This window comes from Anas platyrhynchos, chromosome 9, assembly GCF_047663525.1.
Source record: "Anas platyrhynchos isolate ZD024472 breed Pekin duck chromosome 9, IASCAAS_PekinDuck_T2T, whole genome shotgun sequence".
Lineage (NCBI taxonomy): Eukaryota > Metazoa > Chordata > Aves > Anseriformes > Anatidae > Anas > Anas platyrhynchos.
The window spans coordinates 7,441,527-7,460,590 of NC_092595.1; the positions used below are offsets into that span (position 1 = coordinate 7,441,527).

At 39.4% G+C, this 19,064-nt stretch overlaps 2 protein-coding genes across 6 annotated transcripts in view; both read left to right on the top strand.

The window, feature by feature from the left end:
• Window positions 1-10,122, top strand: part of PIK3CA (phosphatidylinositol-4,5-bisphosphate 3-kinase catalytic subunit alpha) — a 42,537-nt gene extending 32,415 nt beyond the window's left edge. For both annotated transcript variants that reach the window (XM_027464233.3, XM_005024691.6), the window contains exons 17-21: window positions 506-584; window positions 1,220-1,390; window positions 1,902-2,019; window positions 2,171-2,322; window positions 3,010-10,122. In XM_027464233.3, the coding sequence (XP_027320034.1) occupies window positions 506-584; window positions 1,220-1,390; window positions 1,902-2,019; window positions 2,171-2,322; window positions 3,010-3,280 (791 nt within the window). In that variant the 3' untranslated portion in view covers window positions 3,281-10,122. The remainder of the gene's footprint in view (window positions 1-505; window positions 585-1,219; window positions 1,391-1,901; window positions 2,020-2,170; window positions 2,323-3,009) is intronic.
• Window positions 10,123-12,866: 2,744 nt separating this feature from the next.
• ZNF639 (zinc finger protein 639) lies at window positions 12,867-17,507 on the top strand. Of its 4 annotated transcripts, none has more exons than XM_027464236.3 (6): window positions 12,867-13,003; window positions 13,586-13,689; window positions 14,242-14,309; window positions 14,902-15,009; window positions 15,848-15,991; window positions 16,279-17,507. In XM_027464236.3, the coding sequence occupies exons 3-6, from the start codon at window positions 14,252-14,254 to the stop codon at window positions 17,424-17,426; spliced, it is 1,458 nt and encodes a 485-aa protein (XP_027320037.1). In that variant the 5' UTR covers window positions 12,867-13,003; window positions 13,586-13,689; window positions 14,242-14,251; the 3' UTR covers window positions 17,427-17,507. The 4 variants fall into 4 exon arrangements, with proteins under 4 accessions (XP_027320037.1, XP_027320039.1, XP_027320038.1 ...); XM_027464238.3 differs by having other exon boundaries at window positions 15,848-15,985; XM_027464237.3 differs by lacking the exon at window positions 12,867-13,003 and adding an exon at window positions 13,100-13,209.
• Window positions 17,508-19,064: the final 1,557 nt, after the last annotated feature.

Genomic DNA, 19,064 nt, shown 5'->3' on the forward strand with positions numbered 1-19,064 from the left:
TCAAAACCTATGTATCTGTTTATTTTCCTGGCATACTACATAGTATTTTTTTTAAGCATAAAAAAATGCATTTAAAAAAAAAACTGACCAAAGCAATTTTTTCCCAGAAAAACTGAGCATGCACAAATAAATATTTGTCTCAAAGGCATGTGCAAAGTGTTTATGTTCCTAAATATTCAGTCTGTTGGGGTAGAACATGACACTATTTAATACTTTGTTTCCTTACACAAAAATGTTTTCAAGATTTCATTCCAGATGTGTAATGTTTAGCTGATTGACATGACAATTCCATTGTTTTTAATAGCTATGTGTAAACAGCTTGGAGATCAACACAAGTTTATATTCATTCTGAAGTTATTTAAAAGGTTTTCCTCTCTTTTGAGAGATCAAAACCTATATTAAACTATACAAACGTCATTTCCGTTATAAATACTACTAGGTGGTAAAGTCTAACAGTGTTTTGTGTTATGAAATGCGCAATCTCTTATGTATTTGACTATTCCAGACTTACGTCAGGACATGCTGACACTACAGATAATTAGAATTATGGAAAACATCTGGCAAAATCAGGGTCTTGATCTTCGGTAAGCATTAGAGGTCATTCTCAAGCAACAAATTATGATCTTTAAGGAGTGTGTGAGTAAATGGCTGTTTCTGGGTACATTTAGTCCATTAATGTCTGGATAAATAGTAACGTTCCTGACTGTAGATTGCAGTTACAATTCTGTACTATGTTCAGGCACTATTCGAAAAATCATCTTGAAGGTTCCATGCTGCTAATTCAGTTACCTGCTGCTTGTTTATAGTAATCCATTAAATACTAATATTCATTCTCCTAGTATTTAGATTCTGTCTCTAATATTTCATTTTGAATATAGTTGAATAGATACTGTTGAATCGTGCTGAATGTCTTTTTAAAAAGTCTTTCCAGTGGATTCCCCAAAGTCTCCAAAAAGTGTCAATAAAATTTTTCCTTAGTCTTTTGCCTTGATACAAAACTAAAGAACAGAAATGGTGAATACATTGGCTGGCATGTTACAAGACTAATACCTGGTACATTTTTTCCATGGAGCTAATGATAATACACCTGTGAAACATTAAAAATAGTTTTTCATATCCTGAAGTCGGTAATGTGAAATTTACCTAGTAAGGATTATTAAACAGTATCTGTTGGTCGCTATCTTAAAATGTGTTTTATAAAAACCACTTTCTCTTACAGGATGTTGCCTTATGGTTGTTTGTCTATTGGTGACTGCGTGGGACTCATTGAGGTAGTGAGAAGTTCTCATACAATCATGCAGATTCAGTGTAAAGGAGGCTTAAAGGGAGCATTGCAGTTCAACAGCCATACATTGCATCAGTGGCTCAAGGACAAGAACAAAGGAGAAATGTGAGATTTCTTGTTGCGTGTTTTTTTTTGTGTCCACTTGCTGTTTTTGATGAAGCTTCAAGAGAACTAAAACTTACCAGGAGGGAAATTACATCCATCAGTATTTTTCCCTGCCCTCATTTGCCTAATAGTCCTGCTTTATTTAGCTTGTATTTAATGAGTTTGAGTAGTTGTGTGACTTCTCAACAGTAAAGCATAAGTTGAAGGTAGAACTATGAAGACAAGGGTTAACTCTGTATCTTAACAGTAGCTCATCAAAATGAAAGCTACTGTCTGTTTTCAGAAGAAAGCCAGTCCTACTAGCTGGCTTGCTGTTCCATGATCTTAACTGTAAGTACTTCTGTTTTCAGAGTATGCTGAATTTCTTCCTTACTTTGCTAAAGTCTAGGAACTCCACTTCATTGAGCAAGGGTAGTAAAGTTGGTTCTTCCCTTTTAAATAAAAAAAAAAAATGGTCTTGCAATTTTGTTTTACTATCTGTAAGAAAATGTCTTTTGTTTGTTTTCAATAGGTATGATGCAGCTATTGACCTGTTTACACGTTCTTGTGCTGGCTACTGTGTTGCCACCTTTATACTGGGCATTGGTGATCGCCACAACAGTAACATCATGGTGAAAGATGATGGACAAGTAAGATGTTTTTTGCAGGAATGTAGCGTAATATAATCTCGATTTGATATGAGTTTGTTTAAAAAAAATCCATCCAAACTCTAAGTAACTTAACAATAATATCCTTTAAACAAAGATTACTAATCCTTAAATACCTTTTTGTCTTTCCAAGCTGTTTCACATTGACTTTGGCCACTTCCTTGATCATAAGAAGAAAAAATTTGGTTATAAAAGAGAGCGTGTGCCATTTGTCTTAACACAAGACTTTTTAATAGTGATTAGTAAAGGAGCCCAAGAATGCACCAAAACAAGAGAGTTTGAAAGGTGAGCAGCTTTTTTAAGCATTTAAATTCCAGAGTGTTTTGTATATAAAATGCACTTTAATGCTGTGTTATTTTAATTATATTGCCTGTTTGAATGCTGCACTGAAGCTTTACTTGCATTTTTGTCTTAACCTGACTTACATTCGTGATTGCAGCATAAACTGGCATTTCTCACCCAATGTTGTAATAAAGCAAATGCCCATCTTCAGTGCATTCTGCAGAATATCTGAGGAGGAACAGTTACCTCCTCCACAAAATTACAGGAGAGAATTGTCTCTGTCACTGGTAATAACCAGGAAAGCACTGTGTTTGCAGCAGTGTATCGGGAAACTTGCTTTATAATCTGAAATGTCAGCAGCAATAACTAAAATGTCTCTGTGAACTCCCTTAGACTTGTGTTGAACATCTGCACAAACTGCAAATGAGGATTGAAGCTAGAAAGCTTGTCTGTAATTTGTCCGTTGTGTCAGTCTGACCCCTGTGGAGTTTTACAGAAGTTAAGATCACCTAAGTAGGAAGATGAGGGTATCTTTTAGCAACGTTTTGATGTTCTTGTTAGACAATTACTTGATATTACTAGATTATTAGACTAAAAATGTCTACCAATAGCCTGAAAACATGTTTAGAGATCACAAATGCATCTAACAGGCATCTACACTGAGCTCTTTTTCTTCCCCATCTTTTCCAGGTTTCAAGAGATGTGTTATAAGGCTTATCTAGCAATTCGGCAGCATGCCAATCTGTTCATAAATCTCTTCTCCATGATGCTTGGCTCAGGAATGCCAGAACTGCAGTCCTTTGATGATATTGCATACATTCGAAAGACCCTTGCATTGGACAAAACTGAGCAGGAAGCTCTGGAGTACTTCATGAAGCAAATGAATGATGCTCACCATGGTGGCTGGACAACAAAAATGGACTGGATCTTCCACACAATAAAGCAACATGCTTTGAACTGAAATGAAAGCAAAGAAAACAAGAACTGAACAACCCGCTTTGTGGGTACTGCACTGTTAATACCCGTTAGCAGCAAAGACTGGTTGCATAGGAATTGCACAAACCATGAACGACATTAGAACTTACGGCAAAAATAAGAGATGAACTGTACAGACAACTGTTGAAAAATAATGTAAAACAGGGTTTCAGATAGCACTAAAATTGTACACTTCAAAACTTAAGCTTTAGTATGATGTGTGACTTCATGTTATGCCTTAAGCCCAAAAAGGTAAACTTGGAAGAATGTTTCCTTTTTTCATTTGATAGGATAAATTAGAAGGAAAAAGAAAATAGTGCTAGCATGAATATAGAGTCCATCACATATTACCTTAGATCTGGTACAGCAGCTAGAGACTATGCTGGACTGAAAAGCATTGAAAGACAGTTCAAGTGATAGTGGATATTTAAATGCAGCATAGTTTGAAGGGAAGGAGTTTAAGCTCAAAGATCTAAAAATAATAGTGAGAGGACAGTGCCTTTTAAAATGCGCTCAGAGGCATTAACATATATGGGGTTTAGATGAACCTTTGATTTCTGGGTCTGTCATCTGCACAGTTTCTGATAGCAGTAGGAAATCGGCCCGTTCAGGATGGTGTTTCTTCTGCTCAGTATTTCTAGGGGTGCAATTCATACCTTCACAAAGAAACTCTTCTTACCATCCCCCAAAACTGACTAACCTGGAAATTAAATGGTCAGAATTGGGTTTAGTGCAACAAAGAGTTGTAGTGTTCATCTTAGGTTTGCTTTAATCTAACTTGAACTGAATAGATTTTTTTCATACATGTTTTCCAGAACCTAAAGAAAGGTGAGTTATTAAAATTATTGAAAGATTATTTTTTTATAAAGGCTATTTATATAATAGGAACTATTATTAATATATATTCTTTATTTACATGATTTGTCCAATATTCACTCTTTTAATTTTGCAGCCCAGTTCTATCTGTCCAAGACTCCCGTTTCCATTAGTGTCACCGAAGGTGACCAGATATACTCCTAGGACCAAATTCAGCCCTGGTGAAAGAGGACACAAGTAGCATTGAAGAAGTGGGGGAGACACCCACTAATGCCAGAGGTGAACTTGGCCTGATTCTTTTTTGAAAACAAAAACAAAGCAAAAAAACAACACACATTGGGGCAATACTCTTCACATTACTGAAGTGGTATGCTGGCTATTCAAGGAACGTATGTTTAAACCCTCAACCTTTGGGTCCACCATTTCTCCTCTTTCTTCCTCCTCTGGAAGTGGTTGTTTAATCCAGTAACTGATACATCAGAAATAGCTGTTTAGATTTTCAATATGATCAGTAACAAGCAGTTCAACATACAGCAGATACATTTGGCTAGCTCAAAGCATGTGGAGTTACCAAACATTTTATAGCTTTGTCTGTTTTGTGTGTGTGTAATATATATTTGTAAATCTAGTTGTTGTCCTCCAACACAATTATGATGTGTGCAATCAATTAAATTGGCACCACTTTTTGAAACTGTTCAGAGTACCGAGGATGTCAGATTGCCCTTATGCACAACTTCAGGTAGGACTGTTTTTCTAACTACTAAACAGGTTTTTTAATTAGTGAAACACATGATTCTGAGGGTGATGTTCACCCTAACATTTTAAACTCACTAGATTGGCAGCACTTGGAGTGAATTCCAGAGGTCTGGGGGCTTTCGGGGGTTCAGCTCATTCACTTGCAAACACACACCGAGGTGCCACTCAAAAAGTGCAATACCACATGTAATATAAAATATGCTGACAGCTGGTGTTAGATTAGAATATAAGTATATAAATAAACTGTACTTTGTGCAGGCTGTACTGATGAGGTAATGAGTGGTTGGCTTCATTTAGCAAATTGTAATATATTAAAAATGTGCAATTGATTACATTATGAAAGACTTTGGGGATTGTAAAGGCAAGACTTAGGTCTTTCAAGACACTTTCATAGTCAAGCTCTTGCAGTTAATTACTGTACACATAGATACTTGACAATGTTCTGGGGGGAAACCTGTTTTTGTGAAGACTATAGAAGTTCCACGAATAGTACGGGGAATGTGAAGTTTTATTTCCTTAGTTTTACTAAACATTTTGGAATAGTCCAACAGACTTCCCGTTATTCTTTGACTGTTACATATTCCTTTTTGCTCACATGAATATTTTCACTCCTGCTAACCTTGGTCATACTTTCTAGAGCAAAATTAACCTTTGTACATACTACCTTGCAGTCAACACTAATGGTGTAGCTCTTTGAAAACACATCTTTGTTTCAATGAGTTCAAATTGTTTAGTTCACAAAATCTGAAACCCTGTTGGCTGTAACTCTTAATTTAATAGAGTAAACTCATTGCACAAATGCCATATGAGGTGCTATATTATCCTTATTTATCTGTTATTGAAACAATGTTTTACCTTCTTTATATAAGAGATGGTTGGACTTCTCCAGTCTGGATGAAAAAATCAACTCAAATTTATTGCATCCTATGAGCCCAACTTCTTTTGTACTTTACCCCTTCCTAGCCATTTGCTTCTGTAAATATGGGTATGTCTTTCAGTTCAAGCATACAGTGTTCTGCACCCTTTTTGCACAAACAGAAAGGTATGAGGAATCAGGCTCTGTTTCTAAAAGTTCTTGCAACTAAATGCTGTGCACAAGCTGTAGAATTTCACATAGACATCTAATAAAAGAAAGGAAACTCCATAGTGATATAGACATAATATGATTTGGGGTAATTATAGTTTAAAAAAAAAGTAGAGGAAGATCATGGGCTTTAAGCTATTGTTCCTACCACAGTCAGGGTGAGCTTTTGGAAAACATTCTGCCAGTGTTCTGGGGGAAAAACAAAACACTTCTTACAGCTTCAAAGCGTTTAACACTAATTACTTTATCCTGGTATGCCAGTTTTGTGCTAATACAATTTCACTACAGTGGAATTTTATATTGACTTACATTGGTGTAAATAAAATCTCATCTATTCTCAGTATCAGAAGTAAGATCTGCTTACAGACTGTAAAAGCACCTATAGCTGAGCTCTATGTTTTTACAGATTGCTTGGAATTTGAATTTTTTCTTTAATTATTCCCACTTCATGGAGATTTGAAAATGTTCCCTTCTGTTCTGAGAATCAGCTGCACAAAACGCCAAGTAGCTTATTTTGAGCTTGAACTGAATCTGAACACCTTGCTCCTGCAAAATTCCATAAGAGGACTGCCAGAGCAAGGAGCCCAGCACTGGGCCATCCATTTTATTACAAAGCATTAGGAAATGGTGATTTAGTGAAATTTAAAGACTAACCTTTTCAACTGTGAAGCTATTCATGTTTGATTTAATGACAAGACAGGTTGCTGCTGACTAGTTTTTCATAAATTAAATTCTTTGCTTTCCTGAAGGTAGCTGAAAAAACACCTCTGACTTAAGCACACCTTTCTGTTCTGAAGGAGTGCATTTGTAGTTTCTTCAGACTTGCAGTCAGTATAATTTGAAAGAAAGAAAAAAGCATTTAAGCATTTAAATAAAACCAAAACTGTTAGTGGTTTCGTATCTTGTGGAGAAGATATAAGCCTGCATATTAAGGGCAATATAGAAATAACCAAGCTTGTAGAGAACTTTGTATGTGATGACCCTGCTGGTGGTGTTTTGGAGGGTTGCTCTTGTTTCCAACTTCGCTTTTTATGTAAAATGTTATAAGCCCTTTAGCAGTCAGTAGCCCATGTTCATGGACAGTTTGAAGGCATTTTCTTTGCTTTGTCATTTTATAACTGGCATGTTCCAGTGTCTGTTTGTAATTGTGAATTCCTCCTGTTTTGCATGTCTGTACAGGTTGCAGATCTGGGCTGGACCCATTCAAAACAAAAGCCACTTAAATTACTATTTTGTTGAAGACTTTGACATCTTTAAAATGCTTCAAGTTAATGAAAATGGTGTGGTATTACAGAGAATTGTAACTTGCTGCTTCTGAGTTGTTTTTTTTTTTTATCTTCCGTGTTTCTTTCTCCTGTTCTAGTTTTACTTGAATGGAAGAACCACACTTCTTTTGTTGGGTTTATTTTTTTTAACACTATGTAGCTGTTGTTGCAGATCGTTGAATCTCCATTTTAGTTTTGCAATACATGTTTCATACAAATGATTTTTTTTACCTTTTTTCATGCTGAAAGTTGTCTCAGTTTAAGTAAGGCTCTATCTGTCCAAAAAGATGTGTAGCTCAGCACCCCTGCAGCTGATCACATGTGGGTTGTTTTTTAATCTGTGTTGATGAAAGAAGCCAACTGGAAACTAGATAAAGAAGCTTTCTGTCTGCATACATTAACCAAATCGATAGGTGCTCTGGTGTTGGAGAAAATCTGATTTCACTTTATGCTGATACAATGCTGATTTCATGAGAATCACTCTGGATTCACACTAGCATATGAAATCAGAATTAGGCTCCATGTATATTAAAGCCCCAGATTGCTTATTCGTATGATTCAGTGTGAGAGCTGTTCTCTTCATGAGGGATGTTTACTAGCTGCTCAGTTAAACCCTTGACAATTTCACTTTGAAATACTTTCTTTATTAACTAGCCTTTAGCTCTCTAATTCATAGCTGCAGTAGTCTTGTCTGTAGTTGCCTTTACTTGTGAGACCTCCAGGATTTTTATTGCTTGCTAGCTTAAGGAAAACTCTTAAATATTTTCTCTTCCTATTCTTTCATAGTGTTAAGACTTGCAAACCCACACTCAGGAGAAACACAGTAGTTCTTAATCCAGTATCTGCAGTACAGTGGCCTTCTTGGCTTCTGAGTTTTATGGGGTAGACTTAAAAGGATGAGATCTTACTGTGTTAGCATTCCTGATTAATCCAGAGGTGGATCCCTTTCTCCATCTCTCTTCCTTTCCCTTTCCAACACCCACCTCCCCCAAAACAAACATGCCCATGGCATAAGGGTAACTTGAACCATTTGTAAGAGAAGATTGATTGAAGCGATGCTCTGTCTGTTGGTTTTCCATTGGTTTGCATAAACATGTTTTAAGTGTCCTTACTGTCACTTCTGTATGTGACGCAAAATATTTTCAGCATGAAGAAGGCCAAAAAAAAAATATTCAACCCTATCTTGACTCCTGAAATACTGGTGCCAATTTCCCAGTAGCTGTAAACTGGTTTAGGAACCGTTTAGCTCAGTGTAACCGTAGCAATGTGGTTAGGAACCTGATCCAGTATTAGAGTTAATCACAGTTAAACTTGGCAGTTGTATTACTGAAGTTACAGAAAGCCTAACTCGAGCAGAAACTTTCTCCTGCAAATCTTTGGTTTGCTGTACTTAATCCGTGAAGGCCAAAATGTGGATATTCACAGCTGGAATCCAGTTCTGTTTGTTTCTTTGATCTATGTATATTTAATCTGTTCTCAGGCTTTATTAATGGTATTCTATAGCCTAGATTATCAGCTGCCCGAAGTTGTCTTTGTTTGATGTAGGGAAGGGAGAAGAGGAAGGAGAAAGAGATGAATCCTTATCTTATTCATCGCCTCTTGTGAAGATAAACATAACTTCTTCCTCCGAAAGCATCATCCTTTCTCCTTGCCCTCTCACCTCTGCAAGTTTTAAGCGTGAATAGCCACATACACTACCAAAATCCACTTGCCTGGTGGAGAAAATGATTCTAAAAACAAAAAGTTTGTAAATATATATGGGTGCAGTCTGTCCTGGATTCTTGGGTTTGAAGTTTGGAAAGTCTTGTTGCTACAAGCGGCACCATGATGGCAGGAGCTGCCACAGAATCATAGATGGCTGAGGTTGGTAGCAGCCTCGGGATCTTCTGGTCCAACTGCCCTGTTTGCAGGAGCAGGCTGCCCAGCACATCCACCAGCCAGGCTCAGAGGATCTCCAGAAAAGGAGAACCAACAGTAAAAGTTTTGTTTTTCTTGATGTTCGAATGAAATTCCATCTATTTCATTGCCCTCTTGCAGGGCTGCACTGAGAAGCCTTGCCTGTCTGTTTTACTCCTCGCCATCAGGTATTTGTATATGTTGACAAGATGCCCCTTCAGCTTTCTCTTCACCAGGCTTAAATAATCCCAGCTCTCTGAGCCTCCCCTTGTATCCCTTCACTGTCTTCATGGCCCTTCGCTGGACCTGCTCCAGTGTGCCAGTGTCTTTCATACTGGGGAGGCCAGCAGCACTGGCTCGGTCTCTCTGGCTCTGAGCAGAGGGGAAGGATCAAGGATCACCTCCCTTGACCAGGATCCCGCTGGCATTTTGCATGGTTAGAGCCCAGGAGGGTGCATTCTCTTGATGCTTCTCTTGCTTTGTTGAAGTTAGTAGCAGTTACACGTCTCCATCAAAAAAGGGAGTATGAACACCCACCAGTGCTTGAAATACTTCTTAAAAAAAATGAGACAATTATCTTTGAAATAACCACTACTGGGGGCGGGGGGGAATGTTGCAATGTGTATGTCATTCTGTAATAAAGGTCCTGTGGTATAATAGTTAGGAAGCAAGACATTTTTAGTAATAATGGGCCAAAAAAGTATTTAAGATGCAGCAAGATGCATGTGTTGTCGTACTGAGAATAGTCTTGCAGTACATTTAAGGAAAAAAAAAATAGAAAAAGAAAAAAAAAAACTTTTTCCCTTCTGCTGTGCTAAAGACAAGTTTGGCCTATGACACTTATTGTAGTTCATGTTCATGGGAAACTGTAAAAAGTCTGCTTTTTATTTATCTTCGCGGTCTGTATCACATGCTGTTTATTAAAAAAAACTACTTTTGTTTGGTTTTTATCACACTTTTGAGTGTTACTGTATATACTAACAACTAAATTAAAATAATATGGTTGGTACACTTGTGAATCCTGAAGTGAGAATTTAAGGAAACTTGAGTCTTGGAGGTGTGATTTGTTGTTTCAGCTCTTCTAAAAAGGAGATTAAAAATTTTGTGCATCTGTTAATTTAGGTGGGGTGAAAAATACTGAAATAGAATTTGCATTATTTATGGGTATGGCCAAGTGAGAGGTCTTAACAGCACATGGCATTCATTCTTGTACATGTTGATCCTCAAAATAAGTAACTTTAATTTTAGACGTGGTCTGTCAAAGCTGTGAGAAGAGAGCGGACAATATTTAAGTGTTTCAGCTGAATGGTTGTAAAGCCTCTGCTAAGTCAATCTGGTTTGGTTCTGAAAAATATCCTTGGCGTTTCATCACCAAAACTATATTTAAAAATGAAGACTAGGTCATATTTTTGTATCTGATACTGATTTTGAAAGATTGAGAAACATATTTGGGAAATTACTCAATGGCAAGAATAAGACCATGAGGCTGTAATAGAATTGCTGAAGTTCATCTGTGGAAAGGCTGGTCTATTTTCGACTTCAATTTCCAACAAATTGCTATTGTGGGAGGCATGTGAGTTTTCTTGATGAGAATTTTGCTTTTTTTGGAGGGATGAGAAAAGTATCAAGATGTAATCAGGTCGCTGCTAAGCATCTTTGATGCCCTCAGTAAGTTTTAAACTTTGTGCAGTGGTCAATTCTGTTTCAGATGACCTCTGCCTAGTTTCACAAAGGGCTGTGGGCCAGCAAATGCTCAGCCTACCCTGGATCTGAACGCTTAATTAAAGATGGACATTCATCATCCTTACACTGATTTTGAAATTCAAGTGGAGCTCTAATCTGGAGAGGACTCTCATTGCCCTCTCACTAAAAGTCTTAAGGGAAGCCCTGAAATCTCCATGCTCCATAGCTCCCTCAGTTTCTCTGTGAAATGTGGGTCAGGCTGGGGCCTTCCAGGAAGGAAATTAAGTTCCATTACAGGTAGCGAAGTCACCTGGATTTGTCATCCCCTTGGCTGCAGAACAAGATACTCTGCCTTTGTAGCTTGTAAGGTCGAAGCTGGTGTGTCTCCAAGTTCCAACAGCAGCCTGCCCTTCACTGCTACAGGTGGGTAAAAGTTGTCCCTGTGAGCTACACATTCTGATGTCATTGCCAAAAAAAAAAAAAGTTTACCCCATCCTTCCTTATTTCAGTACAGATATATCCATGCTAATGGAAACGAACATCACTTGTGTTGCCTGTTTAAACCACAAGGTGACTACCCCTGGGCTTCTTTATATATCTGGTTGGAATGGGTTCTGAGTGCTTAAAAGCTGACCCAGATCTGTCTGAACATCCCAGGCACGTGAGGGTTTTGAAAGTGAGATTAATTTAGATTTTTCTGTCAAAAGCATTGATGAGCCCGTCTGGTGCCTGTGACTTTGAACTGGATCTATGGCTTCAAAGGGGATCCTCCTCAGACATTTCTTTCTTGGACTCGGTCTCGGCTTCCTAGCTGACAGGTGTGTGTTTGGGTTGTGCTGCTTTGTGTGGAGAAGAAATCAGTCAAAAGGTACAGACGATGTATTGTGCTTTATGTGACAGTGACTTGGTTAGCCTGGTTGTGTCTCACTGAGCAGGACTGAATTCAAAGGAAAGAGTTTTCTTTTTTTTCCCTCTTTTTCCCTTGGCAAAGTACAAATAATAAATTCCCATTACTGCCCTCCACTGGAAGCTGGGGAAAGTGCTTCTCCCCACCCCCATCCCCCCCCCCTTTTTCCCCCAAAATATTTACATAGAAAACGTTTTAGTGAATAAAGGGAGAAATACGTGGGCATCTACACCTTTGGGTGGCTATAGCCAGTTTATAAGAAATTTATCACAAACCATCTTGGAGTAAGCTCAGGTTCTGTGTCTGGAATAAGCAGTAGAGAACAAACTGAAGTGGGATGCTAGTATGTCCAGTTTCAACTCCCAGCTAATGAATAAAACAGATGAGATGCAAGGTATAACTTCTTGTTAATCACTGGAACAGTAACATTAGGGATGTTGTGGATTGTCTGTTAATTGAGAGCTTTTAATTTTTTAAATTAGTTAACTTCAGGCTAACCTAGAGCACAGCAGTTCAATAAAGGGAAGATTTGATAAAATTCCACGATCTGCTTTGTCATCAAACTAAGTGACTGTAATAGTCTGCCTTGTCTCTTCAAAATAAATAATGACTTTATTTTCCAAGGTATACAGGTACCATTTGAAATACCCTGCTTTGTGGGGAGATACAGACTCACAGAATGGCACCTTAAAGATCACCTTTAAAGATGATAGGGCAGGCTGTCACTGTTCTTTTATTTTTATCCCACTGTGACATAAAAAAGTGAGCAAAAAAGGGGGATTCTGTTGTGATATTCTTGGAAGAAGGTTGAAAAGGGGATGGAGCGTTATTATAACTTCCTTAACCCTTATTTTATATTGATTCTTCTCCAGAGGAGCCAATACAAAAAGCTCTGTGCTTGATGAGCATCGTGCTCTATCTCCTCTGTAACACGGGACCAAGGCCCAACGCTACGGTGATGACCCTGTCAGTCCTGAGGCGGGCTTCAGCAGTGCCAGGGGTTACTGCCTGCAGCTGAAACCACGCTGTGAAGCAGGCAAAAAGCGGCCCTGGGAGCACCTTTCGAGGCTGAGAGGACGGCTCCGGTCCAAACGAGCCCTCCCTCAGCGCCATACCGGGGGCCGAGCCCTCCCCTCACGGCGCAGCCCCTCACGGCCGCCATTCCCTGCCGTGCCCCTCAGGGGGCGCCATGGCGGCTGCCTCCCGCCCGCCCCGCTCCGCCCCTTCCCCCGCGGGGAGCGCCGCGTCCGGGGGCGGCAGCGGCGGCCAGGGCTGGGCGCGGGGAGCGGAGCCGAGCGGGAGGTGAGTCCCGGAGGCGGCGGCTGCACGGGCGGGGAGCGGCCGCCGGCATCGCCCGGGGAGCGGGGTGGCTCCCTCCGTCCCTCCCTCCCTCCCGCCCGCCGTTGGCCCCGCCGGGCGCGGCGCCCGCTCGCCGCCCGCCCGCCCCCATCTTAGCGCTGCCCCGGCGCCATTTGAAGCCCGAGCCCGTGGCCGTGCCCCCGTCCCCGGTACCGGGCGGAGCCGCCGGGATAAAAAAAAAAAAAACCGGGGGGGGGGCCCTGGGTGCTGCTGGGGAAGGGCCGGTTCAGGCCGGGCTCACCGGGACGGTGCCGATGCGCTGGGGGCTGCTTGGCAGCGAACCGCCGCGGTGCTCTGCTGCCACCTCCATTTCTTCTGTCCCCAGCAGCTGCCAAGCGCAGCCAAAGTCAGCTAACCCGGCACAAAAGCAGAACAGCATGCGCTTCGTGCATTTTAACGCTAATTTGAATATAAACTTTGTGTGTTGTTTCCTCGTCTCTATTTCAATAGCTTCACGGTCAGCAATGTTTCTGATGTGACTTCTTATTTTTGGTTTAAACCGTTTTAAATTCTGTCACTCCACAGATGTAAATCTTCATGTCCTGATGCGTTCACTACATGTGGGAGCTGCGCAGCCATCAGCTTCCTAGCTGCTCTCCTTGCTGATACTGAAGAGTCTAGGATTTGGGGTAAGGTGACATTTCTGTTAATGTTTCCAATGTGCCTCAGAATATCCCATGTCTGACGAAAGGCTGCAGAATGCAGAACTGCTTCTAATGAGCACTTGAGTGATTGGAGTCTTGACCTGTGTCTTTATCGTAAGCCTCCTCATTATTTTGTTCCAAGGCAGGGATATGAGCCTAGACTCCATTACCTATGTGCATTTGTTGCATTCTTAACTGTAACAGAATGGGCTGGATGGGGTAAGGCAGTAGAAAAGGTTGCCTAGGGAAAGCTGTGGATGCTCCGTTCCTGGAGGTGTTCAGGACCAGGTTGGACAAGGCCCTGGACAACCTGATCTGATGGGAGGTGTCCCTGCCCATGGCAGGGGGGTTGGGGCTAGATGGGCTTTAAGGTTTCTGCCAACCCAAGCCATTCTAGGATTCTATGAAAAGCAATCTTGCGTGTGGTGTTTGGGTTTTCAAAATGTTTGTGTTATTTCATAAACTTGTGAAAGTTAAGAACTAGATAAAAGCAAGTCAGGCTAATTCTTAAACCTTTTCACTTTATGATTATTTTAGACCATTCAAAATGAACGAACACCCTAAAAAGAGAAAACGGAAGACTCTACACCCTTCTCGATATTCAGGTCAGTCTAGAGCTTGATTTATGTACACACTTCAATTAGTTTAATTTGCTTCAGGTAATCACTTTATTATGAAAAGGGTACTTATATCAGGAAAATCAGTAACTTTCAGTAAAATCAGTAAAAGGGTAGGATAAGGAGCCTTGTTCTGAATGTATGGAGTAACCACTCTGCATGCTCCATTGTCAAGCCACTTTTGGTCAACGCATCTGACCCATTTTGTTCTGTACTCCCTGCACATTGGAAAGCTCGCACAAACCATAAAGGGAAGATTTTACTAACACACAAGGGGAGAAATTTCATGAAAGTTGGGTTGGGGGTGTCCATAAGTTCTCAGCACTGAATTAACTGTGCTCTCGTCACTATCTTCAGTGGAAGCAGAGTTTGATAACAACTGCGTCTGATGCTCTGAACATCAGGACAGCAGCTGAAATCTGCAAATCAGAACAGTGATGTTATCAGACAGGCACAGAGTCCTCACAATGTGAGAAGTAATAACGTGGCCAGTGAGAAAAACTGGTGAATGTTAAATCCATATGTAGCTACATCAGTTTGTTAGTGTAAATACTAATTTTTATTTTTATTTTTAATCTAGATTCCTCAGGTGCTACCAAATACATAGATAATAGTGGAATTCTTTCTGACCACTGCTATAGTGTCTGTTCTATGAAACAACCAGATATAAAATATTCTGAAAACAGAGGTAAGAGTGCACTTTGAGATCTTGTTCTGTAATCCTTAACTAAGTGTATTATACTCCTATTCACAGAAGTAAGTAGAATACAAAAATATGTAGTGGCAGACTTCTGCACATCATTCTCATCTGGTACGCCTAAGACTAGTGGAAGGTTGTTTAGTCATAATTCAAATATAATTTTCAAAGTAAAAAGTGACAACAACAAAAAGATAAGTCAATTTTAAAGCATTTAGAATGAAATTTAAACTTTATCTAAATATCCATTGGCCAGGTGACATAAATCCAATGTAGATTATCTATGAGTTGAGAGGAAGCATACTAGCAATAGTAACATGTACTTCAGGAAAATGACTTTTTAATACAGCATCCACTAGTTGATGTAGAGTTTAACACTGGGCAGAGTAAATTTGAGGATGGACTTTTATTATATTTATTTTTCCTTTCACTCTAATAAATTGTCCAACAAGTATCCAGAAGTCCCTCAAAGTATATACCTTAAAATATGATGACCAGAAATACTTAAGGATATTAAAAAGATGCATCTTTCATATGTAAACCTTCATTTAAGAATTCTTTTTCCAGTGTAATCACCTAACTTTTTTCTGAAATTGTAAAGACAGAGTTGCCACCTTTTGAATTATTCTGTTGACTTTTGTATGTATGGAAATAATTTCTGCAGTGTTTGTTAACTTTTTTCAATGTAGGTTACAATGTAAGTGGTATGTAAAGATAAATTTATATAACTAGAATAAGTAAATAGTAAGTAACATCTAGGTTAAATCAAGGGAGTCAGGGTGATGCTAGAAAGGATGAATAATGACAAGACAATCTTTTGTCTTTGCAGGTAGATACCACAGTCCCGTGCAGAGCATAGACACAGATGATGATGGGAGTCCAGTGCACGCTGGCACTTCTCACTGGAGTGGGTCACATTCAAACGTTGTGGGGTTGCACTATACAGAACAGAAAAAGAAGGATAAAGGTAAAGGTAAATGTGTATTTGCAGCTGAGATGCTGGGAAGCTGGAGAGCATGGATGTTAGCTTTTAATATAGCTGATATTTTCCTTCTTTGGTTTGATGTAAGAGATGAAAAATTTGTAGTTTACGTTATTTATGAGTTAATTAAAATGTTAAAATGTAGTCCTAATGGCTGGGGAACAATAACTACTTTTTGTATTTATTAGCTATTACAGCTAACTGAAAAGTTAAATACGGACCCAGATTTTTTGCTGGATTTGTTTTTAACCTTTTGCTTGTATGATCTGTTTCTGTAGATAAAGCTACTAATAACGGAATGTGTAAAGACATATGTGATTCACCCATATTCAGTGACATCCCTGCAGAAGAGGAGAAACCTCTTGATATTCAAACTGTAGAAATTTCTACAACGGAAGTTAATGCTGTAGAAGTTCACGATATAGAAACACAAACCGTGTCACCTGAGAAGCTAGAAGCTGAGGATCTAGAGGAGATCCCTCTTGAAACCTGTAAAATCTTCGAGAAGAACCAGGCTTTGAACATCACAGCTCAACAGAAATGGCCTTTGCTGAGAGCAAACAGCAGCGGCCTGTACAAGTGTGAGCTCTGTGAGTTTAATAGCAAGTACTTTTCTGATTTAAAGCAGCACATGATACTGAAGCACAAGACCTGTACAGACACCCACGTCTGTAAAGTTTGTAAAGAGAGTTTCTCCAGCAAAATGCAGCTGATTGAACATGTAAAGCTACACGAGGAAGATCCGTACATCTGCAAGTACTGTGATTACAAAACGGTGATCTTTGAGAATCTGAGTCAGCACATAGCAGACACTCACTTCAACGACCACCTTTACTGGTGTGAGCAGTGTGATATGCAGTTCTCCTCGAGCAGTGAGCTGTACCTGCACTTCCAGGAGCACAGCTGTGACGAACAGTACTTGTGTCAGTTCTGTGAGCATGAAACAAACGATCCAGAAGATCTGCACAGCCACGTGGTGAATGAACATGCGTGTCGGCTGATAGAGTTAAGCGACAGCTACAACAACAAGGAGCGTGGACAGTACAGTCTCATAAACAAAATCAGTTTTGACAAATGCAAAAACTTTTTTGTATGCCAAGTGTGTGGCTTTAGGAGCAGGCTGCATACCAATGTCAACAGGCATGTTGCTATTGAACACACCAAAATATTCCCTCATGTTTGTGATGACTGTGGGAAGGGCTTTTCAGGTATGTTGGAGTATTGCAAGCATTTAAGCTCTCATTTATCTGAAGGGATTTATTTGTGTCAGTACTGTGAATATTCAACAGGACAGATTGAAGACCTTAAAACCCATTTGGATTTCAGGCATTCGGCAGATTTACCTCATAAATGTACTGATTGCTTAATGAGGTTTGGAAATGAGAAGGATCTTCTAAGTCATCTTCAGATACATGAGACAGCTTGATTACCTTTCCCTGTAATCAGTTTGTTAGAACCCAAATTAATTTTCAGTCACTAAAATGTATTAAATACAGTTTTAACAGCACTTGTACAATTCCGATGTTTTTGTATCAACAAAGCATGTATAACAACTTGGTGTTAATGAATTTCCTTACCTAGAGCTTCGTTAGGAATGATCACATTTACATGTGATGGGTCATATTCAGGGGGAGGGACAGTGGGAGTAGTTGCATGTTATAGCGGTTCCGATGCTCACCCTGTACTCTCACATTCAACGTACAAGACCAGCACTTTAGAGGTTTAAAAGGGACAAAGAAAAGGCCAACATCTAGGTCCATGCTTAAACAATGCACTGACCTCAATTGTGTATCCTACTCATTTTACCCCCTGCAGCAGCAGGTCACTGAGCTCATTTAGGAAGTTTCATCAACCTGCCAAAGATAAGTGTGTTCCAAAACTTCCCAGGCATGCAAGTCTCCACATGTCAGCCTGCATTTACCACCCTGTACTCCTGATAAGCTTCTAAAAGTGACCTGTTTTTCTCTTGGGGTACCTGTCCTATCTCATCATTTGCTTTGTCTTCGTTCAATGTTCTGTTTTAGCTCCTGCCTGTGGAACCAACCAACAATGCTTTCATCCACACATTACTACAGACCTCTCACATCATTTCTATCTCCTTTATTTACCTTCAGTTCCCATGTTTCTCTTGATGCAACCCTTCCCAGAGTAGGGGGATTGAAACTAGATGGTCTTTAAGGTCCTTTTCAACCCAGGCCACTGATTCTATGCAATCCTGACAGGTGTTGCTTGTGTGTAGACTGGGTCATGTTCTAAAGAGCCAATTGTAAGGGAATTTGTGAAATGTTCCAGATGAGAATGTCTAAAGAGCATGATTTTCATAATCTAGTTCTCACTGAAATGTCACCAACCTCATTTGGAGAAAGCTTCTATAAATGAGTTTATAATTACATAATTATAATTTTGTAGACTAAAAATTAGCTTTCCAGCAATAGTAATTTGATGAAAGTTATTCTAAATCTGTAAATTTTAAACTATGTACTGCTTTAAAACACTGGTATGGTATAAAAGTTTATTTAATCACTTTCAAATGATATAACACAGCTGTTCTGATTAGATAGTGCTGTTCAGGCATTACTGGCTTCATAAGTGAATTTTTAAGCTTCATTCCGTAGCTGTATTTCTGAGTGACTGATAGTTGGACAGATAATAAGGGTGAGGTCATTTAGATTGTGCTAGTTATCAGAGTGAAATAACCCATAAAATAGTGGTGGAGTTTACATTTCTGTATCACTTGTAAATTTGTAATGTAAGATTGTCTAATGCAAGATTTGTAGAGATATAATTAATGTATAAAACATTTCTTGATTGGTGAGATTTGGTGTTACCAGCTTCCGGGTGTGCAAGGGCTTTCACACTGAATTTTCAAAGCTATAAATATTGGCTATATAGTCAGTTAATGGAAGACCTGATTTATAGAGAAGTATTTCTAGAAATTCTGGAAACTAGACACTTCTTGCTTTGTAAGAGTAAGACCACTTTCATCATTTTGAAATGCTGATTTAGTACCAAATCTTACGTGTCATTGTTGAAAAGGACAACTTGACTGTATCCTAACTGTATT